This window comes from Myxocyprinus asiaticus, chromosome 30, assembly GCF_019703515.2.
Source record: "Myxocyprinus asiaticus isolate MX2 ecotype Aquarium Trade chromosome 30, UBuf_Myxa_2, whole genome shotgun sequence".
Taxonomy (NCBI): domain Eukaryota; kingdom Metazoa; phylum Chordata; class Actinopteri; order Cypriniformes; family Catostomidae; genus Myxocyprinus; species Myxocyprinus asiaticus.
The window spans coordinates 41,731,926-41,754,775 of record NC_059373.1 but is presented as its reverse complement, the minus strand read 5'-3'; the positions used below and the strand labels follow the sequence as shown (position 1 = coordinate 41,754,775).

General features: G+C 36.6%; 1 protein-coding gene across 1 annotated transcript; it reads right to left on the bottom strand.

Annotated features, from left to right (window-relative positions):
- Positions 1-3,786: 3,786 nt before the first annotated feature.
- nr1d2b (nuclear receptor subfamily 1, group D, member 2b) lies at positions 3,787-22,227 on the bottom strand. Its single transcript, XM_051663204.1, has 8 exons — positions 21,775-22,227; positions 19,885-20,118; positions 17,708-17,796; positions 17,154-17,298; positions 13,918-14,540; positions 10,471-10,656; positions 9,711-9,921; positions 3,787-7,091 (listed from the first exon to the last, which is right to left on the bottom strand). The coding sequence occupies exons 1-8, from the start codon at positions 21,791-21,793 to the stop codon at positions 6,895-6,897; spliced, it is 1,704 nt and encodes a 567-aa protein (XP_051519164.1). The 5' UTR covers positions 21,794-22,227; the 3' UTR covers positions 3,787-6,894.
- Between the last annotated feature and the right edge of the window lie 623 nt (positions 22,228-22,850).

Below are 22,850 nucleotides of genomic sequence, written 5' to 3'. Positions count from 1 at the left end.
AATGAAAGCCAAAATGAAAACGAACAAAAAAATTTTGCAGAACATAAATGAAAACGGAAACAATTGTTCCGGAGTGAAAACGTTTTTTTTTTTTTGTTTGTTTGTTTGTTTTATGCTGGTAACTGGTTAATTTCGTTCCAATAATTTTTTCACTAAGCCAAAGACCAAAGGGTTTATCTCCAGGGGGTAAATTGGGCCGGTCTGGAACAGCGTCCCAGCATCCCAGCCCCCGTTTTTTTTTTTTAAATGCTTGTTTGTCAATCCATTCCATTTCTCGTATTCTCTGATGCGCTTTTTGTTTGATCCATTTGACACATTCCGTCTCTATTTAGCGAGTGTACTGTTCAAAAATATTTCAAGTTCATTATGTTTCGCTCTAGTCAGCTTCGGATGCTCGTAGAGGCAGCATATTCAAGAGCAGCACGAGACAACACGCCCTGCATACAGACGCACGCTCCGCTTCTGTATCGCATGTAGTCCGATCTCTGGTTCATAGAAATCACGTAATATGGAATCAACTGCTCACTCTTTTTTTTAGATCCACTGACATGCAGTAGCAATTTTGCTTAGTTTATTAAAAAGCTGTAGACAGGAAGGAGTTTTGAACCTGGAATCACTCACATCCAAAGCGACATCAACACTGATCGAAGATTCCGACACCTCTGAAATCCCAATTTAACCCCTGTTGATCACAGTATATTTTAGGAACTACATCAGTTCATGTTGCTTGAAAAAATGAAATATGATGCATTAATACAGATCTGATGCTGCCGGGTTTTGACTCAGAAGCAGATCTGTAAATAAAATTATACTTAACTGTTAATTAACTGCTTGTTATGATTTCTATGCCGATCAATCCACCGCACAGGAAGAAATTTAATTGCTTATTTTGGTGAGGCAAGTGAATTATTTTGGGCTTGTTTTTCCAGACCAGGTTATTTGTTTCTCTTGGGAGATCTGGCAACACTGCAATTAGTATTTCACCCACCCCTAAGTGCAGAGTACTGTCATTTTAAAAAGAACGTTATTAACCGTTCTTTTATTTTGTTCTAACTGGTTACCATTTGGAAAGGAGGCTGCGGAACTTCCAAACCTTCCAAACCAAACTTTTACTCAGAATGAACCGCAAATAAAAACATTTCGTTTTAGTCCCTGGTATCCAGTGATATTTACACTTAAGTTAATAATTATTTGGCTATAGTGAACCTCTGGTAGGGTACCCCCTGGTGGTCACGGGGCCCTATGCAGCCGCTTATGTTGCTTATTAGGTAGGGCCGGCACTGGGCTTACTACAAACGTAATAGGCTGTACTGCTGTACTGTATCATACAGGAGTAACAAAGGTGATACAGCACTTATGAAGTCAAAAAACATGGTCTGTGCATCCACTCCATTGATGGGTACATCAAGGTTTAACAACTCAAAACAATTTTGTATGCATAAGGTTATTTTTAATGTTATGTAAGAATGCAGAAACTTTCTTTTAATGTTATCAGAACATTTACAAAATGATTATGGCCTCTCCATGGAGATGCAGCTGTATCGCAAATTCACGTGCATTTGTAACTTGATAGTTACTAAAATAAATGAACTAGTACTTGTTGCAGTGAAGCTTGGTATCTTAATTCAGAAGAACTATGTATGGGTGCTTACTTTGGTATTGTCACCCCTCATAGTCCTCATACCAACCCAGGAATTATTGTCTGGATCCGCCCCTGCTCACTGCTGAGGAATGTCCATGTGAAAAATTCCACATGATGGTCAGACTAAAAATTCCTGGAAATTTAATAAGAGGAAAATGTTTTAAGGGGACCTCTAAATAAGCATTTAGTTCCTCCAGTCTTGTCCTCGGCCATTATGTTTTTAACCACTTTTATAAAAATACATAACCCTAACTATAACATACTTTCAGATTCAGCGATATCCCATCACTGAAACTGATGTTATTCAGAGACAAAAAATATGTTTATGCCATTGCCCCATTCAACAATGATAAAATACAAAATAAACACTGGCTAGGACGAGCCCGCACCAGAAATTCCCCTTTGCTGAGCATTATAGCAGCTGTAGCAGATGGAGAGCCTTGGCCCAGTGGACCAGGTATATAGCTTGGGTTTCTCTTCACTGCACTGAAATCTTTAGTCTTATTCTTTTTTTCTGTGGAGGGTAGTCTTTGTGAGTTTTTCTCTCTAATTTGTGCTTCATTGAAGGACTCCTAAACTTTGTCTATGGTCATTGTGTTTTTGAGCATCTTTGCAAAATGCACGGTCAGGGGCCCGTTTACTTGTTTTTGATGTACAGTGATGAGCATAGCTTCCTTTCTAGAAGTTGACCCAGATTTGGTTCCTAGCAGTGCCTTTGGATTAAGCTGAAATTATGATAAAAGACAACAGTGGGGTGCACTGCTTCAGGAGCTTGAATGTGCACCTGTAGCTTCTTTGGGCGAGGGATAGTTGTCTGACAGCCCTAAAGAAGGAACCCACCTATTTGGCAAACCAAACCCTGGTCTTTTGCCATGCATATTGGCATGCACTGTTTGTATGTGTATTGAGCTTGCAATACAAATATTTGATCACCTACTTTGTTGTGTTGACACCACTAATCTACTATCACTTGTTACTAACTCATGCCTAAAAAAAGGGAAATGTTTTCTTATTCATTGCCGAGATGTGTCCGTGAAAAGATATACCTGTTATGGATCTCAGTTCAGAGGAAAGCTTCCAGGACTTTCAGAGATACTGTATACAAAGTGCAAAATACTATAACTTTCCCTTCTCAAATCAGTACAAAAACAACGGAGGCCCCTTAGCTCTAATGGGGCTCTGTCCAAACCCCTCGATTCAAGCAATATTTCTACATAAGTTAACAATATCTCTGTATAAGCATTATGCATTCTTGTAGTTACCTACATCACAAAGTTTCATTAAGAATGCCAGTAACAGGTGGGATCATCAGGTAGAAGTAGCTGACAAATGTTATGAAATAATTGAACTGAATTTGAATTTATTTGCCAATATATAAAAAATACAAAGAATTTACCATGGTGCAGATGGTGACAATACAGACAACAACAAAAACCACATAAATTGCTCAATGCTTAAGTAAGCAGTGCTATAATAATGATCATTTTTGTGTGTTTAGAAATCATGCAGATTGAGGAAGACGATCCAAAAGATTACATGAGAATACCAGAACTGTCCCTGTTAATGATAGTTACAGCATGAAGGAAGAAACTACATTTTAGTGCTCTTAATCCTGGTCTCCGCTGAGAATGAAGACGCTGAAACAGAAAGTGTTTAAATATAAGAAGTACAAGAATATCCGTAGAGTCTGGAATGATATGCTGAAGATACTACAAAGCCACTACTGAGTAAGGCTTCTTTATTTCTAGAGGTCGACCGATAGTGGCTTTTGCCGATGCTGATAACTAAGGTGAAATGTTTTTAGATTTGGTGCATAAAGCAGGACTTTAAAGTATAAACAATACGAAACACACCAGGGACTCTTATTTTGAAATTAAGGAATAATCAGCACATATCGCCATCGATTTTTGCCAATAGCGATAGTTCCAAAAAGCAACTATCGGCACCGATTAATCGGTAAAACTGATATATCGGTCTACCACTATTTATTTCTTTGGGGGGGATCTTGGATATTCTCCCAAAAGCATATTAATGAAGAGATGAACATATTTTAAATGTCACTGATTCTTTCAGACATAGGACAAAACATGCTTTTAAATATTGTTTTTCCACTTTATAATTAATTAAAGATAATCGCTAGAATGTTCTTAACACAAATGTAGCATTTTATTTACTATTTATTGAATCAAAATTGACATTACATCACTCATTACCCCTAAAACCATCTGTTCTCAGACCATAACTCAGTTCTTCGTCCAGATTAAAACATTAAACTTAAAGCTGAAGTGTGTCGTTTCTGCACCACTAGCTCCACTGAACGGAATTGCAAAAATAAAAATAATTTTAAAACATCTTTGTCGAAAACGCCCTCCCAACTGCTGTTGATCGAACAAACAGATAGTCCCTCCCACAAATCACGCCATTGGTTGAATCAATGTTGTCATGTCGTGCTTGACGGTCCTCAAAACAGAGGAATTTTTATAGCACCACAGAGACACGGTGCTTACACTTTTCAAGAACATGAACAACAAATACTTACTTACAGCTGTCTATAAGTGCATATTAAGCTTAGATAAGAGAAAGTATTTTAACAAAGAATAAGAAACACACTTCAGCTTTAAGATTTCGATGTCCTGACAGAAGGAAGAGGTTCATTTAAAATGATACTGTTATAAGGTTGCAATATTTTTTTGTCAACATCATTAGATATTTATGAAAACATTTATAAAATTAGGTCATTTCAAGTCAGCCCTTATCCTTTCCTCTCATATGCCGAGTTTTATAGTTTTTATCATTTTAAATAATTGTGCTTAACTTTTCTGTCTCAACCATATGTCAGTCACACAAACTGTAAAGAAATAGTTTTAAGTCATTTTAAGTAGCGTAACACTGAAGAAACAAAATTACAAATGGAGACATTCCCATTACAAATTTCAAATGAATCATGCACATGAATTTTGGCAGACATTGTGCATTCACACTGAGGAAATGCAAACAAATGCACAATTTCCACATTTTATAGAAATTCCATTTGCCCTATTAGTAGCTAGCAACACTGGAAAAACAAAATGATGAATGTGCGTTATGCTTATGTTGTCAACAACACAATAAGCTGTCCACCACATTAGATTTTCTGGCAGATGGCTAATCACTAATCCAATGCTAGATTTGTCATATGTTTAATAATTAACACATTACTTTGTATCTGACAGTGTTGACTCGAGCGTATTGAGAAACACTTTTTTTAATTTTTTTTATTGTTATTATTTTAGAAAATGGTAGCCGGAGGTTGTGCCAAAATATAGGCAAATACTTCTGAACATGTCTAACAGATCAGTACAAACTGAATCCATGTTATGTGAACTTCTCTTAGTGTTGTAGCCTGTTTTGTATAAATAATCAATGATGTGTGTCCATTTCACTTAAATGGTTTTGTCTTTGCATCTGTTGCATGTTCTCCGCAAATGATACATCAAGAGAAAGATCAGCATTTATATGTTTATTTTCTTATTTTATATGTATTTAATTATATTATATTATATAGAGAGAGAAATCTAGCTATTTTACAATGCTTTCACAGAAAAAAAAAAACCTGACAGACTGGAATATGGCAACACAACGCTGACACTGAGTGAACCGCAGGCTGAACACTAAGAGAGAACATAACTCAACATTACATCCATCTGTACATCACTAATCATCTGCAGCGGCTTTGAGATTCAAACCCACCCAAGAAGTATCTTCAAGAGGCATTGCTTGAGTAATGGTGCTGCTCGGTGGGGTTTCAAGTCATATCCTGTTTTCACTTCCTGTCTGGTCCAACAACACAAAACACACCATTCACTGACTACAGCTTATCACAGAAAAAACAAGAATTCTACAAGAACTTTCACTTTACAGAAAAAAAAAAGTGAAATGAACAGAATTACATTTTTGTGAATGGGAGTGTGTCCTCCCAAACATCCATCAAAAAACTCATCATAAATATTCAGCCTGTCTGAGAAGTATCACCCAATCATCAGGTGTCAGTAAGGGTGTGGCCTCAGCAATATGCATACATTACTGCAGATGGATTTGTGTCCCATCTTATAGTGATAATACACATCCTTTTGTTGTTTTGCATCATCATCATCATCAAATGTTGTTTCATTCCTAAAAGCTCTACGACTCAAAACATACACACAGATGCACCATTTTGCAGATCTAAGGCTAAAAACATACTTTATGCAAATATGCAAGTGTGGATGTGAATGCTTGGCCAGTGCATTGCAAACACAAGGTCCTGTTGAACATACACAACTTTGAAATATCTGTGCCAGGTAAACATATCGACTTTAACTAACATGAACTAACTTTTAAGATTCTCTCCAAACTGTTCCTTCACAATGACAGCAGTTGACATGAAAGAGCAAACTGACTGAAGAAGTTAATCTAATAGCACCCCTTCTGGCAATGCTGAGAATGCAGCTTGTGCTTGTGTTGCGATGGGACACATTTCGGAACATAACAACACACATAATCAAGCTTGTTTAGTGTTTACATACTTGTGTAGAGTATGTCTCTGGCATAAGGAGAGAGTGGCTTCCTTTTCACTTGATTAGAGGTTTTAAGAATAAAGACGAACTATAAAAATATATCTATCCGTTAAACTTTCGTGTGCCTCTTCACGGGAAAGCTCTGATTAGCAGCTTGTTCCACATTCTTCCATTTCATAGTTGTTGCACTTTCTTTTCTTCACATTGGAAAGGACATTAAACTGTGCTCTGTGTATTAGTTTCTCGTTTTGTCTTAAGCTACAAGCAATAGATTACTTCCTGTGCCTGTGTACACAGCCAATCTCTGAAATGATTAAAACGACCAACAAATAAACTATCCAAAAACAGTGAACGTGTCACTTATTGCACAGACTGTATAAATCGAAATACAAATTCAAGGTGCCTCTATGTACACACAAACGCCATAATCATACAAACCCTCTTAAGCATCTACAATGAAACCTTTCCAGTTTGTGTCTGCGAGTTGTGTGCGTTAGCATAAACAGAGGCGTTACCATTTTACAGTACAATGATTTCTGAAGTATCTGCCCCCCTCTCCCTCCATATAAACCCAGCAGTCCTTTGAATGTCATGGGAAGAAACCTCAGTGGTGGGTATGAGTTGAGAACAGACTGAGTGGACCACTGGAGCAGGCCCGGGGCTTCTGGAGGTGGATGAGGAGCGTGGTCCACAGTTCTTGGGGGTGTCACGGGGTGCTCAGGGGTGGACCTTGAAGGCCAGGAGCTGCTCCGAGTGCATGTTGTTGAGGGAGCGCAGGTCAGGCAGTTTGAGGAGCAGTTTGGTGAAGATGGCGATCTCGTTGGGATGGTTCTTGGTGATCAAGCTGCGCAGAGCTCGGATCAGAGTCTCCTGAAGTGCCTCAACCGAATTCACATTCTCAAGACCAGAACGATCTGAGGGAAACACAGAAAGGGTATTCATTTAACCCTTGTGCACTGTTCGTTTTAGATTCGCACTTGTATTGTTCATGGTCAATTTTTAAAGTAAACAATAAACAAGATTGATTTTTTTTTTTTTTTTTTTTTTTAAAGAAATATGATAACACTATCTTCGATAAAGTAAAAAAAAACAAAAAAACACTGAAGCTGTGCATTTTTGAGGGGGTTTTATACTATTTGGATCTTATCTACCTTTAAATTAATTTGCATGTAAAACATACATTTCTATAAGTTGAAAACTGAAGAAATATGAGAATGTGTCATGTATTGGGGGAAGATTGCTGCCATTTGGTGCAAAAAAGAACAATTACATGACTTGAAAATCATTTCATGACAAAAATAACCAGTAACTGGCTACAGAGATGAATTTGTGAGTGTGTGTGTTCTGCACTGCAGATGTGTTATAGCCTCATCCATTCATTTGTGAGTTTGTTCTGCGTTGTAGCTGAATTATTGATTTTAACCAATTCCAAAAATAATAATAATAATAATAAATGGCTCTGTGTTATAGTTTCGCCCATTCATTTCTGTGCGTGTTTGTGTGTGAGCGCATGTGTTCTGCACTGTGGATGTGTTATAGTCTCACCCTTTAATTTCTGTCTGTGTGTGTTCTGCATTGGGGCTGAATTACTGAATTCCCTAAAAAATTGCTCTGTGTTATAGTCTTGCCCATTCATTTCCTATGATCGAAACATGGCCTTAACTCATCGAATCCAATCCAAATTTATTTGGTGTGTGTTTAGATGGCATATGTAGGAAAAGTAACCAAGCCTCGAGCCACTCAGGTGACATATGCCATTTTTATTAAAGGAACAAAATTTATTTCAGTAAAAAATGACCAAACAGTGCAAATCGGTTAACTTGTTTTCATCGGTTTTGGGGCATACTGTGGTCCAAAAATTCATCGGTGGTCACCTTAGGCCAGTCTACAAAATGGGCAAAATTAGGTTCTATCCATTAACATTGGTTAAGGCATGAGGTATAAATATGAACAATGATGTGTGTTATCAAAATACTATTGTTCATTGTTCATGTTAGTTGGTAACAATGTTACTAAGAAAAGTAATTATTTAAGTAAAGATTACTTTACTGAATACCTCATGGGAAATATAATCACATTACTAATTATATTACTTTATATAAAACTATAAAATTATATTAAAACTTTTCATGCGTAAGTTTTTGTTTTTCCACTCAGTGAATTAAAAATAATGTTTTTGAATGTCCTTGTTATGAGATGCATGCCCTACAGCTGTCACTCAAATAGAAAGAAACTGCATTTTAAAACAAATTACGTTTTTAATGTATTCTAGATAAATCACTTTTTTTTTTTTTAATGTGTAAACCAAGTAATACATTTTAAATGTAATTATAAATTAATTTAATGTCAGTAACTTTAATCTGAAACAAGAATTTAAAATGTAATGTGTTATACTACTTGTTTTACTTTAAAATTAAATCACAGTAATTAATAATGTTAACTATAACCCAACACTGATGTTTACGCATTTATAATTTTTAATGCAAATGAATTAGTGTATGCAAAATTAAAATGAACCAATACTAAAAAGTATTATTCAGTAATACATATATATATATACATATATATATATATATATATATATATATATATATACACACACACTACCGGTCAAAAGTTTTGAAACACTTACTCATTCTTTATTATAATTGTTTTTCTTCACATTTTAGAATAATAATAAAGTCATCAAAACTATGGAATAACATAAATGGAACTATGGGAATTATGTTGTGACTAAACAAAATCCAAAATAAATCAAAACTGTGTTATATTTTAGCATCTTCAAAGTAGTCACCCTTTGCCTAGAATTTGCAGACATGTACTCTTGACATTTTCTCAACCAGCTTCTTGAGGTATCACCCTGGGATGCTTTTTAAACAGTATTGAAGGAGTTCCCATCTATGTTGGACACTTATTGCCTTCTTTTCTTTATTATTTGGTCCAAGTCATCAATTTCAAAAACGTTTTTTTTTTTTTAAATTTAATTTTAGTTATATAATGAAATAAATTAATATGGTGTCACAATTATATTTTTGTCTACAAAACTAATTTCAAACATTTAAGCATACGCCTTCAGATCAAAAGATTTTTAAGATCATGAGAAACATCTCAGGCAAGTGTTTCAAAACTTTTGACCGGTAGTGTGTGTGTATATATATATATATATATCAATGTATGATATTATACATTGTTAGCTCATGTTAACTGTTGTGTTAACTAATGTTAGCAAATACAAACTTATTGAAAGTGTTATTTGTCTTGTTAAATTGTTACCATAATGACTTTAACAATGAATAACTGATGTCAACTTTTATTGTGTTATTACAAGTATGTTTTAAATGTTTCAACATCTGAAGTATTCTGTCAATATTACATAAATATCCTTATTCAGAAATTGTTGGAACTCTAAAAAAAGGTGACAAATTGTCCTTGCAATCACTTTATCTTGAATTTTGTTAAGTTAGCCAGTAGCTTCAAAAGGAAAAGGAACCCATGTAGTGCCCATGTAGGACACAACAGGAAGTGACACGTACCCGCTGACACCAGTACTACGGCTGTGAAGAGACTCATCTCCTCCTTGCTGAGGTTCAGAGCTCGCAGCTTCTCTGTGAAGTCAAACATTGAGTTGAGGAGGTCTCCAGCCCCCATAGAGCGCAGCGCCTCCACGCTGTACTTCCTGCCACTCAGAAACGTAACAGCACGCTCCTTCACATCGAATAGCGATGTAAAGCGCACCACCAGCACCTACAGATCAAACAAATGACCTCAGATCTTTGCACTTTTCCAAATTAAGGTCTGAATTAAAATCAATCACTTGATTTACTGTCCTGTAGATCAAAACTGTAAATACACATTTTGACAAAATTGAGTTATGACTGAAATTGGGCCTCTTAGACTACAGCCATGTTTCCATCCAAATGATGGAAAAATCGTAAAACTGCAAAAACAATGCGCGAATAAAGCAGTATTTCCATCTCATGTGTTAAAGAGAACAAAATCCACATTTCAGTTTTAAGTTTTGTGGCACTGTAGATCTTTTGTTAAAAGTAAACAATTACTTTGAATATAAGCATTATTGAGTCAAACCCAAGATCAGAGAACATGGAGTGAGACTACTTTATCCACGTCTAGCTTGAAAAAGATGTACAGATGCTTTTTTTTTTTTTTATTAGTTTTAGTGTTGCCATAGTTTTGGCTATGCAGGGCAGCACAGTATTCACTCCTGTTATGATCATTTTACTCTATTCGATTTGAATTAAATTGGGATTGTTTTTTTGTTTTTTTATATCATACCTCAAAGGTGCCGGCCTTGAGCAGGCTGACCTGGTCATGCTGGGACAGGTCTTTGAATCCTGGGATGCGCTTGGAAAACTCCACCACCTCCCTGACTGCTGGGGTGAAGCTCAAGGAGAACTCCTCCCAGATACTGTGACCCGACTTCTGAGGGTCCACGTAGGGCGACGTGTTCATGGGACAAACCTGTGAAAAGAGTGAAAAACTGGTGAGAGGAGCTCAGAAGGGAGAACATCCAAATGTCCTATCATCAATATTTCACACTTTAAAAATGCAGCATCAACACCAAAAGTCTGTGATCAATAATAAAAAAATATATATTTTGCTATTTTGTTTTTTATTTTCAATTTTAATATCAGCATACCAATTTGAGTAAAACGTTGAACTGAAAAATAACAAGAATTTCAACATTTTGTAGCATTTGGCAGAGCCTAATTTTGTAAAATATTCCGAGTTCAATACCATTTCAGCCTAATCAACAGCAATTGATTACCACAAATAATAATTTAGACTCATCCCTCCTTTATTTAAAAAAAGAGGAAATGACAGTGAAGCACACACAATGGAAGTGAACGGGGCGAGTCCATGAACATTAAAATACACTGTTTCAAAAGTATAGACACAAGATGTAAAAGTTAAACATGTTAACATGATTTTAGACATGAAATCACTTACTAGTCTTACACGTGTAGTTACATCCAATATTACTATGTTGCCATGACAACGCAATGCTGGTAGAACCCTGTAAGCAATTTTATCACACTTTAATCATGTTAACATGTTTATTGTTTATGTCTTGTGTCTATACTTTTGAAACTGTGTATTTTAACGTTTTCAGATTGCCCCCATTCACTTCCATTGTAAGTGTCTCACTGGAACAGATTTTTGCTTTTTTAAAGAAAAGGAGAGACGAGTCAAAATTATTTTTTGTGGTAATCAATATTATGCTGTCCATAGAGCTGAACTTGTGTTGAACTTTTTCTATTATTTCTAGATTTAAATTAAACCCTAATGTTGTAATTACTGGAAAAATCAATTATTGAACCTAATTAAACATTACTTGAAATGTCAAGTTTTGGGCTCATAACAACTAAGTTCATTTAACTTGTTTTTCTTAAAAACCCATAGACTTAAGATTTTAAGATTTTAACTATTGAGCACAAAATTGAGACTAAGGACATGCGCTTGAATTATTTAATTATGTTTTTTGGGTCAAAGGGAACATATGGGGGCATTTAAATACGTATCAAATTCACGTATCAAATTCAAGGCTCTGATGCTGGCATACAGAACAGTCACTGGGTCTGCTCCAGCATACCTAAAATCATTTCTGCAGAGCTACGCGTCCACTAGAAGCCTGCGGTCGGCTAAGGAACGTTGCCTTGTTGTACCAACACAAAGAGGCACCAAAAAACTTTCCCGGACTTTCAGCTTCATCATACCACGTAGGTGGAACGACCTTCCCAACTCCATCCGTGAAGCTGACTCACTCTCTGTCTTCAAAAAATGACTAAAAACACATCTTTTCCATGAGCACTTAACCAGTCATTAAAAAAAAAAAATTCCTGTTGCACGTTATTCTGTTTTTAATACTATTATGATGCTAGTGAAACTTTGTAATATGGCACTTTTCATACCACTGTCTCCTAAGATGATTCGCTTATGTTTTCCTCTTTTGTAAGTCGCTTTGGATAAAAGCGTCTGCCAAATGAAAAAAATGTAAATGTAAATGTAAATAGTTGTTATTAAGAATTTATAACAACTTTTTTTAAAACAAAGTTTTAGCACTTTTATAGTATTATTCATGTTGTTCTGTTGCAAATAATTGTTTGGTGTGATGTCACCATTAGGGTAGGGTTGCTCCGATACCAAAATTTTGGCTTTGGTACGATACCAGCCCTGGTACTTCGGTATCGATACTAAATCGATACTATAATCAACAAATAAAAAGCCTCAGATTTTTGATGAAATGACACAGAAAATGATGATTAGAAGAACTGCATAAAGTCTCACAGAAATGATGTGTTTTCTGTTTGAATTTTTCTGGATTGCATGTTAAATGTTTTCATTAAATGTCATGATCAAATGGTGTTTAATCAAATTGATACATACAGCTTTAATCAAATAAAAATATCGATATTTTTTGAGTTTTTTTTTTTTTTTTTACAAAAAATTGCAATTTTATTTTTGGTCAAATAAAATGCTGCAAAACAGAGCTTCACAGTATTTATGAAAACATTAATAAAAGAAATCTGATTACCGTGGCACAAGGCTGCTTGCGTTTGTGATATTGCGTACAGATAATAATACTACTAATAATAATACAACCATTTAATACTACATAATTATTATTATTGCTACTTTTTGAATATTACATGTTTATACAGTAGTTATATTTTTCTGTCTTCAATTTCACGCATCCAGTTGAATAGAGCGTTCGTTTAAGCGGGACTTTGAGTTCTTCCTGTTTTTGATGGGTTAGTTATATCAAGCTTCCCATTAGTGCTGGGATACTCCTGTTGTGACTCTCAAGCTGAAATCTCCGAGCTGCACCGCAGGAGTTCATTTAAGTGTTAACAGCTGTTTATACTGTAAACACACTGCGTGAAAATCAAGCACCAGCAGTGTGTGTTGAGTTTGTGTGTGTGTTTGTGAAGCAGATGACAGAGCGGCACCTCTTGTTCATTCTGTAGCGTGCAGCGCATGTGACTGTATATTATTAAATTACATCCTTCTGCTGTTTAATGATCACACTTGGCCATATCCAGAAGTTTTTTATTTTATTATTATTGATTTCATCTCAAATTTGTCACATCTCATATCATTTTACTAATGACAGCATACGACGGTAATATGGTACCAAAATTAGCAACAAGATGATATTGTACTGTTTACATTTTTTTGATATCGCGATACTTTGTTAGTACTGGTAAACCACGCAACCCTTCATTAGGGTGATCTTTTTCTCCTTTGGTCAAGTTGGACCCTTATGCATGTGTAACTGAAACAGGTATATTTACATTTCTGTGGAGAATTATGTTTTTTTTTTAATGTTTGACCTAGAATCAGTTATAATCTTCTTTATTTGAGCTGTATGTTTGTATGGCCAAAACTTCAATTCAACTAAAATTATTAAGTAGAAACAACAATATTTAAATAGCAAACCTAAGTTAAGGCTACTTTCATCTAGTTAACTTAACTTAAATAGTTCAGTTCATTCTATGAACACAAAGTTAAGGGAACTTACACAAGATTTGGAGACAGCATTACTCAATTCAATTGAGGGAACAAGTTTACTCAATCAATGGAGTAGATTCAACTTATTAGGGTTTTCACTGTACTAACTTCAAACCTGAATTTAAAACACACATTTTCAATGTGGACTTTTAGATCCCAATGACATTTAACATGCATAATCTTTCATTTTGATGTGTCTGTATAACTCACCAGGTGCATCCTGTTCCCCCGAGCACATGGCGGGACACCATAGCTGCCGCGTGTTTCATTGTCATTATGAGCTCTGAGGCTGAAGTTCTGTAGAGATGGCCCTCCAGAGCTGCTGTTATGTGGTCTGACGGGGCAGCTGCTGGACTCTTCAGGACCCAGTGGACCACAGCTCAACGGAGGGTTGTGATTGGTCACTGAGGATGCATTGTTCTGCCAGTTCCAGGCATCCTCTGTGCAGTGGTTGAAGTTGTTAGGGGCCTCCGAAGGTGCGCCGCCCTGCTCCTGATTGTACATGAATGTCTCCTGGTGTGCTCTAGTTACTGTACCGATGACCTCTTCCTCCCCACTGTCCGTGGTGCTGGAGGAGTCTGAGCTTGGGCTCGTATCCATAGTGACCAGCGGCTCGGGGGCGGGGCTGGGCTCGGATCGGTTGCTCCTGGGGGAGGTGGAGGGGGAGCATGACGAGGGGCCCGAGCCGCTGTCCTCGGATGCTCTGTCGATCTGGTTGCTAAGAGGCAGGGGCTGGTTGCCGTGGCTGTTGTTCATCATGTTGTTCATGGCGTTCTGCATCTCCAGCAGCATGCGTTGCTTCTCTCGTTTGGGAATGCGACCGAAACGCACAGCTGAGGAGCACAAAAACTGTCAGTTTGAAAGATTTAAAGAAACTGACACAACTTTAGTAAATATGATTCCTTACAAGTCGCATGAATTCTCATGTTCTCTCTGTAACTTGCAATACATTTGTAATTTATGTAACTGTAAATATTGTGGAAAGTGTGCATATAGGGCATATCCTCCATCTTTTGAATTTATTTTAATATTTATTTATTGTAAATATTGTAATTTGATATGTTGACATGTTTTCTAACTGTCTGTCTCTCTGTCTGTCACAACAATAGTTTTTATTTGATTACATTTTATTTGAGTTCTTTTGGACGATTCATGTAAATGAACTAGTTCACATATATGATTCACTGATTCACTTGAGCACAGCCTTAAAAGGACTTTCCCTTCCATTTTTAAACAGGGTGTTTATTAAGTATACATTTGTTCAATTTAATATTTTTATATATACATTATTAAATATGTTTCACCCTAACGAGAATTAAACATGGTTTTAGTATAGTAATACTGTAGTAACCATGTTTTTTTTGGGAGAAAGGTTTGGATGCGCTTTACCATGATTTTACTACAGCATTACTGTACTATTCATATAATAACCATGGTTTTACTATAGTAATGTGATAGTAACCATGGTTAATTTTGTGGCTACTATAATATTACTACAAATCCCATGTTAAAAGTATGGTTACAGTAGTATGTTAATTTTTGTAAGCAAATGTCACTCAAATTAAATATATAACTATCAGGAGATATTACTGAATTAAATATAAGTACGTTGTATATTTAAAAGTATTTTCTTCTTTAAATAGCTTTGATGCAGTTAGCTACTTTTTGTCAGTAGCTTGTAGTGTAGCCAAGTACTTTTTCAAAAGAGTAGCTTGACTGTAGCTGAATTACTTTAAAGGTGCACTCAGTAATTTTTTCTCCATTAAAAACATTTTACTCCTAAAGAAATAAATAGTAATTTTGAAACATATGTATAAAATCATGACCACTCACTTAAGATGAGGACTGTAGTCATATCAGTAACCTTATAAAAGCTGTTTTATTCTACATGGGGGAAGGGTTCCCTCATGAGGGCTGCCATTTTAGGATCACATGACCAGCTGAATACTACTCACTTAATCTAAATAAAGGCCCGTTCACAACAAGAAAGATGACTGTAATGATAACTATATTAGCTTCCACACCAACGGACGATAAGCGTGCGTGCTGCAGTTATGTTCACAGTCAGGAAAATGGATGTAGATGAACTGCTACTGCTCTATGTTTCGCAAAGGAACCAAAAGAAAAACAGATGCAAACAACTTCAAAATAGACAATTAATGCCTTTTATTCATCTCTGTTAATACTGAAGAAAAATGCAGAAAAAACACTGCCAGTTCTTGAGCAGGAGTTCCCATTTAGTTTGCGTGTTATAATAATTAGCTGGAATGTGTTATTTTGAAGATGAGTGCACGATGCAGCTTGAGCCCTTTAAAGCAGGATGGATTTTGATTGGCTGTCAGTCGTTCATTAGCAAGAACAAATTGCTCTGAAAGTGATCCCAACGATATGTATCTCTGTGTTTTTATCGTTAAAGTTGTGGTATGGACTCCGCTATTCTCTTACAGTTAGAATGATTTTTAAAACTTTACAGTTAGTTATCATTATTGTTATCGTTCTTGGTGTGAACAGGCCTCACTTTCACTCTTGGATTAAATGAATCATGGCTGTTTGTGAATAGTGAATTTCTACAATGGCATCTGTAACTGAAAACTATTGATTTTGAATGATGCTGCATCCACACCACTAGGTGTCACTGGAAGTCCAAGATGACACGAACAAAAAGTTACTGAGTGCACCTTTAACTTATGAGGCCAAAAATAGCTTCTCTGGGGGTCTGGGTAGCTCAGTGGTAAAATACGCTGGCTACCACCCCTGGAGTTCGCTAGCTCGCTAGTTCGAATCCCAGGGTGTGTTGAGTGACTCCAGCCAGGTCTCCTAAGCAACCAAATTGGCCTGGTTGCTAGGGAGGGTAGAGTCACATGGGGACCCCCTCGTGGTCGCTATAATGTGGTTCGTTCTCGGTGGGGTGCATGGTGAGTTGAGCATGGATGCCGTGGTGGATGGCGTGAAGCCTCCACACGCGCTATGTCTCCATGGCAACACGCTCAACAAGCCACGTGATAAGCTTCTCTAACATGTGTGTGTGTGTGTGTAATTTTAAAAAGTTAAATGTAAAAAGTTCAATACATTCATCCGTTGATTTCAATGAAAATTGTAAACACTGTGAAGGTTTCAAAACATTGCTCTGTTCGTTTTAGCATCCCAACCCAGCAACATTGCTTCAAACAATGGAGTGAGTTGGGGGCAGGACTATCTGAGTGTTCGAGACAATGTTTGAAAACAATCATTATTTCTGCAATTCCATTTGGTGATGCTAGTGGCGCAAAAAATGAATAAATCAATAAATGAAATTGCAAACTTCATTTAGCTATATTTATACAGTATAATCTGTTACTTGGCTATTTGTCCTTTAAAGTTTAAAATACTTTGTGCCAAATATTTCAGCCTGCAAGGTAACAGATTTCATTGTTTGTATCTAGGCCATCATGCCTGATGGAGCTCACCATCTCTGGACATGCCCACAAGCAGACACTTCTTAAAACGGCACTGCTGGCATCGGTTCCTGTTGATGCGCATGATGGGGCAGCTCTCGTTCTTAAGGCACTTCTTATACTGAATGTTCTGCTGAATGCTTCTCCTGAAGAAACCCTGCAGCAGGGAAAGTGACACAGAGAGGGGAGAGGTGTTAGTGTCACAGTGCCCAATCAGAGGGTGACAGGTGTCGAGCCATGCGGTCAGTATGAGTCTGCAGACTGAGATGGAGCTCTGCTCTGATGGTTAAACAGTCTGCTGGGGCGGAGGCTTTCTAGATATAAATAAAGTCCCTTCAGGGTGTTACTTGGACTCATGCACAAGTACATGTGGTCTGTATAACATCGGCCCCATCTATAGCAACCACACTGACATTGTAACATAGAAAGAGTGTATAAAAACACAACCGCCTCCACTGAGACTTTTTGTCTTCCACTGTAACGGCTTATATCACAAAATTAAATCTCTAATGCTTATTATAGTGCACCAAAATGTGGCTGGTGACTCACTAACTCTTATTTCTCACCTTACATCCCTCACAGGCGTGAACGCCATAGTGAAATCCTGACGCCACATCTCCACACACTTTACACAGGAGCACCAGACCGTTAATCTCTGCAGGAAATACAGAAGGTCAGATGAACAAGAATGTTTTCTCCTTAGAACAGCTGCCACCACATCTGTTCACATAAACAGCTAGAAGACCATTACAAACAAGGCCAAATAATGGGTGATTCTCACGAAACCTGGCGAGAACATGTCCAGGTCATATTAAACCCTAAAATCAATGCAAAAGAATATGAAATTATGTTTTGCATAAAGAAAATAAAGCCTACATTTAGGACCATTTTTTACATTGTGATATTATTTTCAGGACACTTTGGCACATTTTACACCCCCCCACCCCCACCCATTGTCGTTACCATAACACATCATAACGTTTTACTTTTACTATTCCACTTGTTATCAATGATGGATCTCATTACCGCAACACAGTACTGCATTATAATAAAAAAAGATGCTGTTGTACAATCACTTTTTTCTTTTTAATTAAAATCAGCAAAAATGATTGGCAGTAACAAGGGAGTTCTGCTATGACATTGAAATACTTCACAATTAAAATAACATCACATTTATTCACATTGCAGTAATGAGACTTTTCAAATGGCCATCTTTTCTCGCATTACGGTAATGAGAATAGTGGGGTAAACTGTGCGTCACTGTGCGTAACAATGTCAAACCATCTTAATGGCTTAAAATAGGCTTCATTGTCTATTTGTAAAATATTATTTCTTATTTGTTTCTTTTAATTTTGGAGTAAAATAGGACCAAGACATTTTCTTGACAGGTTTCGTGAGAATCAACTGTATAATAAATGCAGGCCAATCTAATCATAAGAGTTCCAGCTCATTATCTTATCTTATTATTATTATTCAGACCAATCACAACACTTCTTTTCTAATACTGTTCTCTTTTGAACTGCTTGACATTAAACAGAGAAAGGCAGGATAGGATATATGCAGATGCATTATGTATGTTTATAGAGACATTAGATAATTTGACTACAATAATTAACATTATTCTACATCATTTTACAATGATTTAAAATGTACTATAATCAGTGTTGGGTGTAATCTGATTACAAAGTAATTAGTAACTGTAAGCTAATTACTTTTAGTCAAGAGGGGAAGTAGTGTAACACATTATGTTTTAAATTCTAGTAATCAGATTACAGTTACTGACTTTCAATTGAAGCGATAGTTCACCCAAAAATAAAAAATTCTCTCATCATTTGTTGACCTTCATGCTAGATGTGTATGATGTTCATCTGCAGAACACAAAGATTTTTAGAAGAATATCTCAGCTCTTTTTTATTTTTGAAGCCCAAAAATCACATAAACACAGCATAAAAGTAATCCATACAACTCCAGTGGTTTAATCCATGTCTTCTTAAGCGATATGATAGGTGTTTGTGAGAAACTGATCAATATTTAAGTCCTTTTGTGCTATAAATTCTCCTCCATGAACAATAGGTGGCATATGCACAAATAATGTGAGTCGCCAAAAATAAGAGTGTGAAAGTGAAAATGGAGATTTATAGTAAAAAAGGACTTACATTTTGGTCTGTTTCTCACCCACAACAATCATGCCACTGTCCAAATCACTGAGATCACATTTTTTCCCCATTCTGATGGATGATGTGAACATTAACTGAAGCACCTGACCCGTATCTGCATGATTTCATGCACTGCAGCCACACGATTGGCTGATTAGATAATCGCATGGATGTTTGTTGGTGCCAGATGGGCTGGTTTGAGTATTTCTGTAACTGCTGATCTGGGATTTTCACAAACAACAGTCTCTAGAATTTACTCAGAATGGTGCCAAAAACAAAAAACTTCCAGTGAGCAGCAGTTCTGTGGACTGAAATGCCTTGTTGATGAAAGAGCTCAACAGAGAATGGCCAGACTGGTTCAAACTGACAAAGTCTACGGTAACTCAGATAACAGCTCTGTACAATTGTGGTGAGAAGAATATCATCTCAGAATGCTATGAACGAGGGGGACCTACACAATATTAGGCAGATGGTTTTAATGTTGTGGCTGATTGGTGTATATCTCTGTATAGTTCTTTAACTTAAATTTCTGGCACTAAATAATGCCATAAAACAGGCGATAGAAGCATAAAAAAAAAGTATCTCACTTGTAATGCCACTTCTGGCAGTGGAGGGTGATCGTGCCTTCCCTCCACCGTGCCTGGGGGGGTGGGCTTGAGGGGCCACAGGAAGGGCCTCGCCCTGTTGGCCCTGCTGACAGCTGGGCGAGGACGAGGAGTGAGGTGAAGAGCAGGATTGATAGCTGCTGTTGGAAGAGTCACTGTGGCATGACTCTGGACTGGAGGCCGAGCTCGATGAGCTGATGTATGCTATTACTCCACCTTATGGATGACACACAAAAAGGCAACACAACTTCAGTTAGGAGGGTGTCAGACAGATTATTCATATTCCACACAATATGCATGATGCATCTTAAAAGCATGTGCTCTTATGCAGAAGATGTGGGTTCGATTCCACTCGCCCTCTCTCTTTATCATTAATATAGACAAAAATCTTCCAAAATTAAATCAATAAATAAAAAGACTATGTGCAATCACAGCTGTAACCACCATAGATTTGTTTAGGTTTATTTTTCTATCTTTTTTCTTAAATTTTTTTATTAGTGCTTGATTAACATGGGTTTTCAATGACAATCCTTGTTTTTAATCTTGAATTTGTGGTTACATCCTTGTGTGCGATACAACTACTGGTAGTTGGATATTATATCCTAATAGGACCATATTATGAATATTAATATATTTTTCTATTGCTCTCTATTGTTTTGTTTTAAAAAGAGGAGGTCTTTCTTATCGTGGGTAAGTGCACCAGGCTGCGAGCACTCTTTCTATAGGTTGACCTGATTTCTGCTGTCCCACTCTTAATGGTTAGGTAACACCATTACATAATACATCTTTTAGAAGTATTTCTGTTTGAAAACTTATAATAATTGTATGCTAACAGAGAGATTATATATTATACAATATTTATAAACTAAATAATCATATGAAACCAGGACGTATTCATCTAGAAAGAGTATGAATCAACTATTTTAATATTCTATAAATCACATTTTTTATTATTATTATTATAAAAAATATTAGGAGCAAAAAAAAAAAATGTTATCTGAACTTAAAACTAAGTACATTTACACAAATACAAATATCTTCTATTATTAATAAGTTATGTTTTAATATGATCTGTTAGCAATTATAATTATAATTTTAAATGTTAACAATTATAACTCAGATAAACAGTAAATAAATAATACATAATAAATAAAATATTAATATGATTTTTCCCTTTAATCAAAACACATGATACAAAATTTCCACTTTAACAATTTTCTAAAGTATACCTACAAAAACCCAAAGCTCTTTTTTTTTCGATTCAACTCAAATATTATTTTTACATTAATTGTTTCTTCAAAAAAAAAAAAAAAAAAAAAAAAAAAAAAAAAAAAAATGAATGAACGTCAACTCTTCGTGCATTCTTAAGTGTTGATTGACAGGCTCCTAGCCCCGCCCCCACGTGTACTCGGCATGTTTTTTGCTAGCGTAAAAGGCGAAAAGTGGGTCAGCCTGCAGCCGTCTCACATGTACCTGCAGCCCGCAGACGCTTCCATGCAAATTATGCAACAAACACGTCATGCCTTCTCTCGACCAATCAGAGCAGACGCACAGGACGCGTAAACACAGATGCACATGGCTAGGCTGAGCAGTCCATGTGAGTCGGGCTGACTGCGGCTCAAATAGTAATGAATAACAACACAACCCTGACGCTATTAACCTACTTATAGTTTTCATGCTGCAAATAAAGCGATAAAATGCCAGACTACGGCTTAAAGCACAGCACACACTTCCAGCATCACATGTAACTACATGCTTTGCTGTCATTCATTAAAATAAGCTTACATAGAAGGAATCACAGATTAAGAATGACATTTTCAAGTCTAGTAAGCTGTTCACCTCAAAAGTAACAGTAAACTAGACTGCTCTTACCAGCCTTTGTGGATTCCATGTCCTCCGACAGCTTTGAGCCGCAGTCACCTGTGTTTAATTGCCGTTTTTAGACAGTTTACAGCAACTATCAGTCGCTGTCTGATCCTTGGAAACAAGTATCTCACCGATACACTACCTGAGGAACATCTCTAATTAAACATACGAGAGAAAGTGCGTCTATCAGCGCTGTTTTGCCCGAAAAGGAAAAAAACCCTCAGTTTGCTTCCAGGACACAGTACATGTATATATATATATATAAATTATTATTATTATTTTTCCGTGTGAGGTAAAAGATTAGACTAGAACTCTTTAATACTAAAATCCAGACGAATCGTCGTCTCTATAACAGCTCAGCAGGCAGTTGTCTCTAGTGTAGAGTTATGAATAAAAAAACGATTAAACACAGAGAGTCTGCAGCCCATGTAGACAGATAGAGTGAGACTGAACGCTGCTGCTGCTATCTCCAGATCATGTGACCCACTTCACCGTGGCTCCTCCCCTCAGTATAACCCACTGACACACTTTCACTCCTCCTTTGCGCCCTCAACACCCTCAACACACACCCGGAGTGCCCTGATGACCCCCAGGAGGATTGATCCTTGGATGCCAGGGGGGTCACGCGCCACAACTGATCCCCAAAGTCAAACCGCCATTAGCAGAGTCAGTAATGTACAGACATTTACTGTGGTGTGCCTCCCAAAAGGTGAAATTAGATCTACACCACTGAGGATGCTAAAAAGAAAGTAAGGAATAGCAAGAGGGGAACAAATTGGGGGCATGAAGTAACCTCTGGATTAATCTCACAAAATTTTCCAGCCATTGCTCACCCCAAAATATTTTGCATATATTCAATATGAAGCCCATGATTAGAACCATTACTAGTTTCACATAGTTCTGACATTATAATATGCAACCCCAATAATATGGTATATTATATGGTGTAGTGCATATGGTATACAATGGCTTTAAAACTGGGGGACAACAATGGGGTGTAAGGGGGTTAGCGTAAAAAATTCAGAGAAAAAAGTGTTTAAAAAAAAATACAATGTTTGGCATTACCAAATATGACATTATTG

What these genes read in the sequence shown, in the direction of transcription:
- nr1d2b (XM_051663204.1), bottom strand. An exon ending in TGTGGGCATGTCCAGAGATG is followed by an intron (nt 14,541 to 17,153) that starts GTGAGCTCCATC and finishes TGTGCTCCTCAG; the next exon opens with CTGTGCGTTTCGGTCGCATT. An exon ending in GGGGGAACAGGATGCACCTG is followed by an intron (nt 10,657 to 13,917) that starts GTGAGTTATACA and finishes CTCTTTTCACAG; the next exon opens with GTTTGTCCCATGAACACGTC.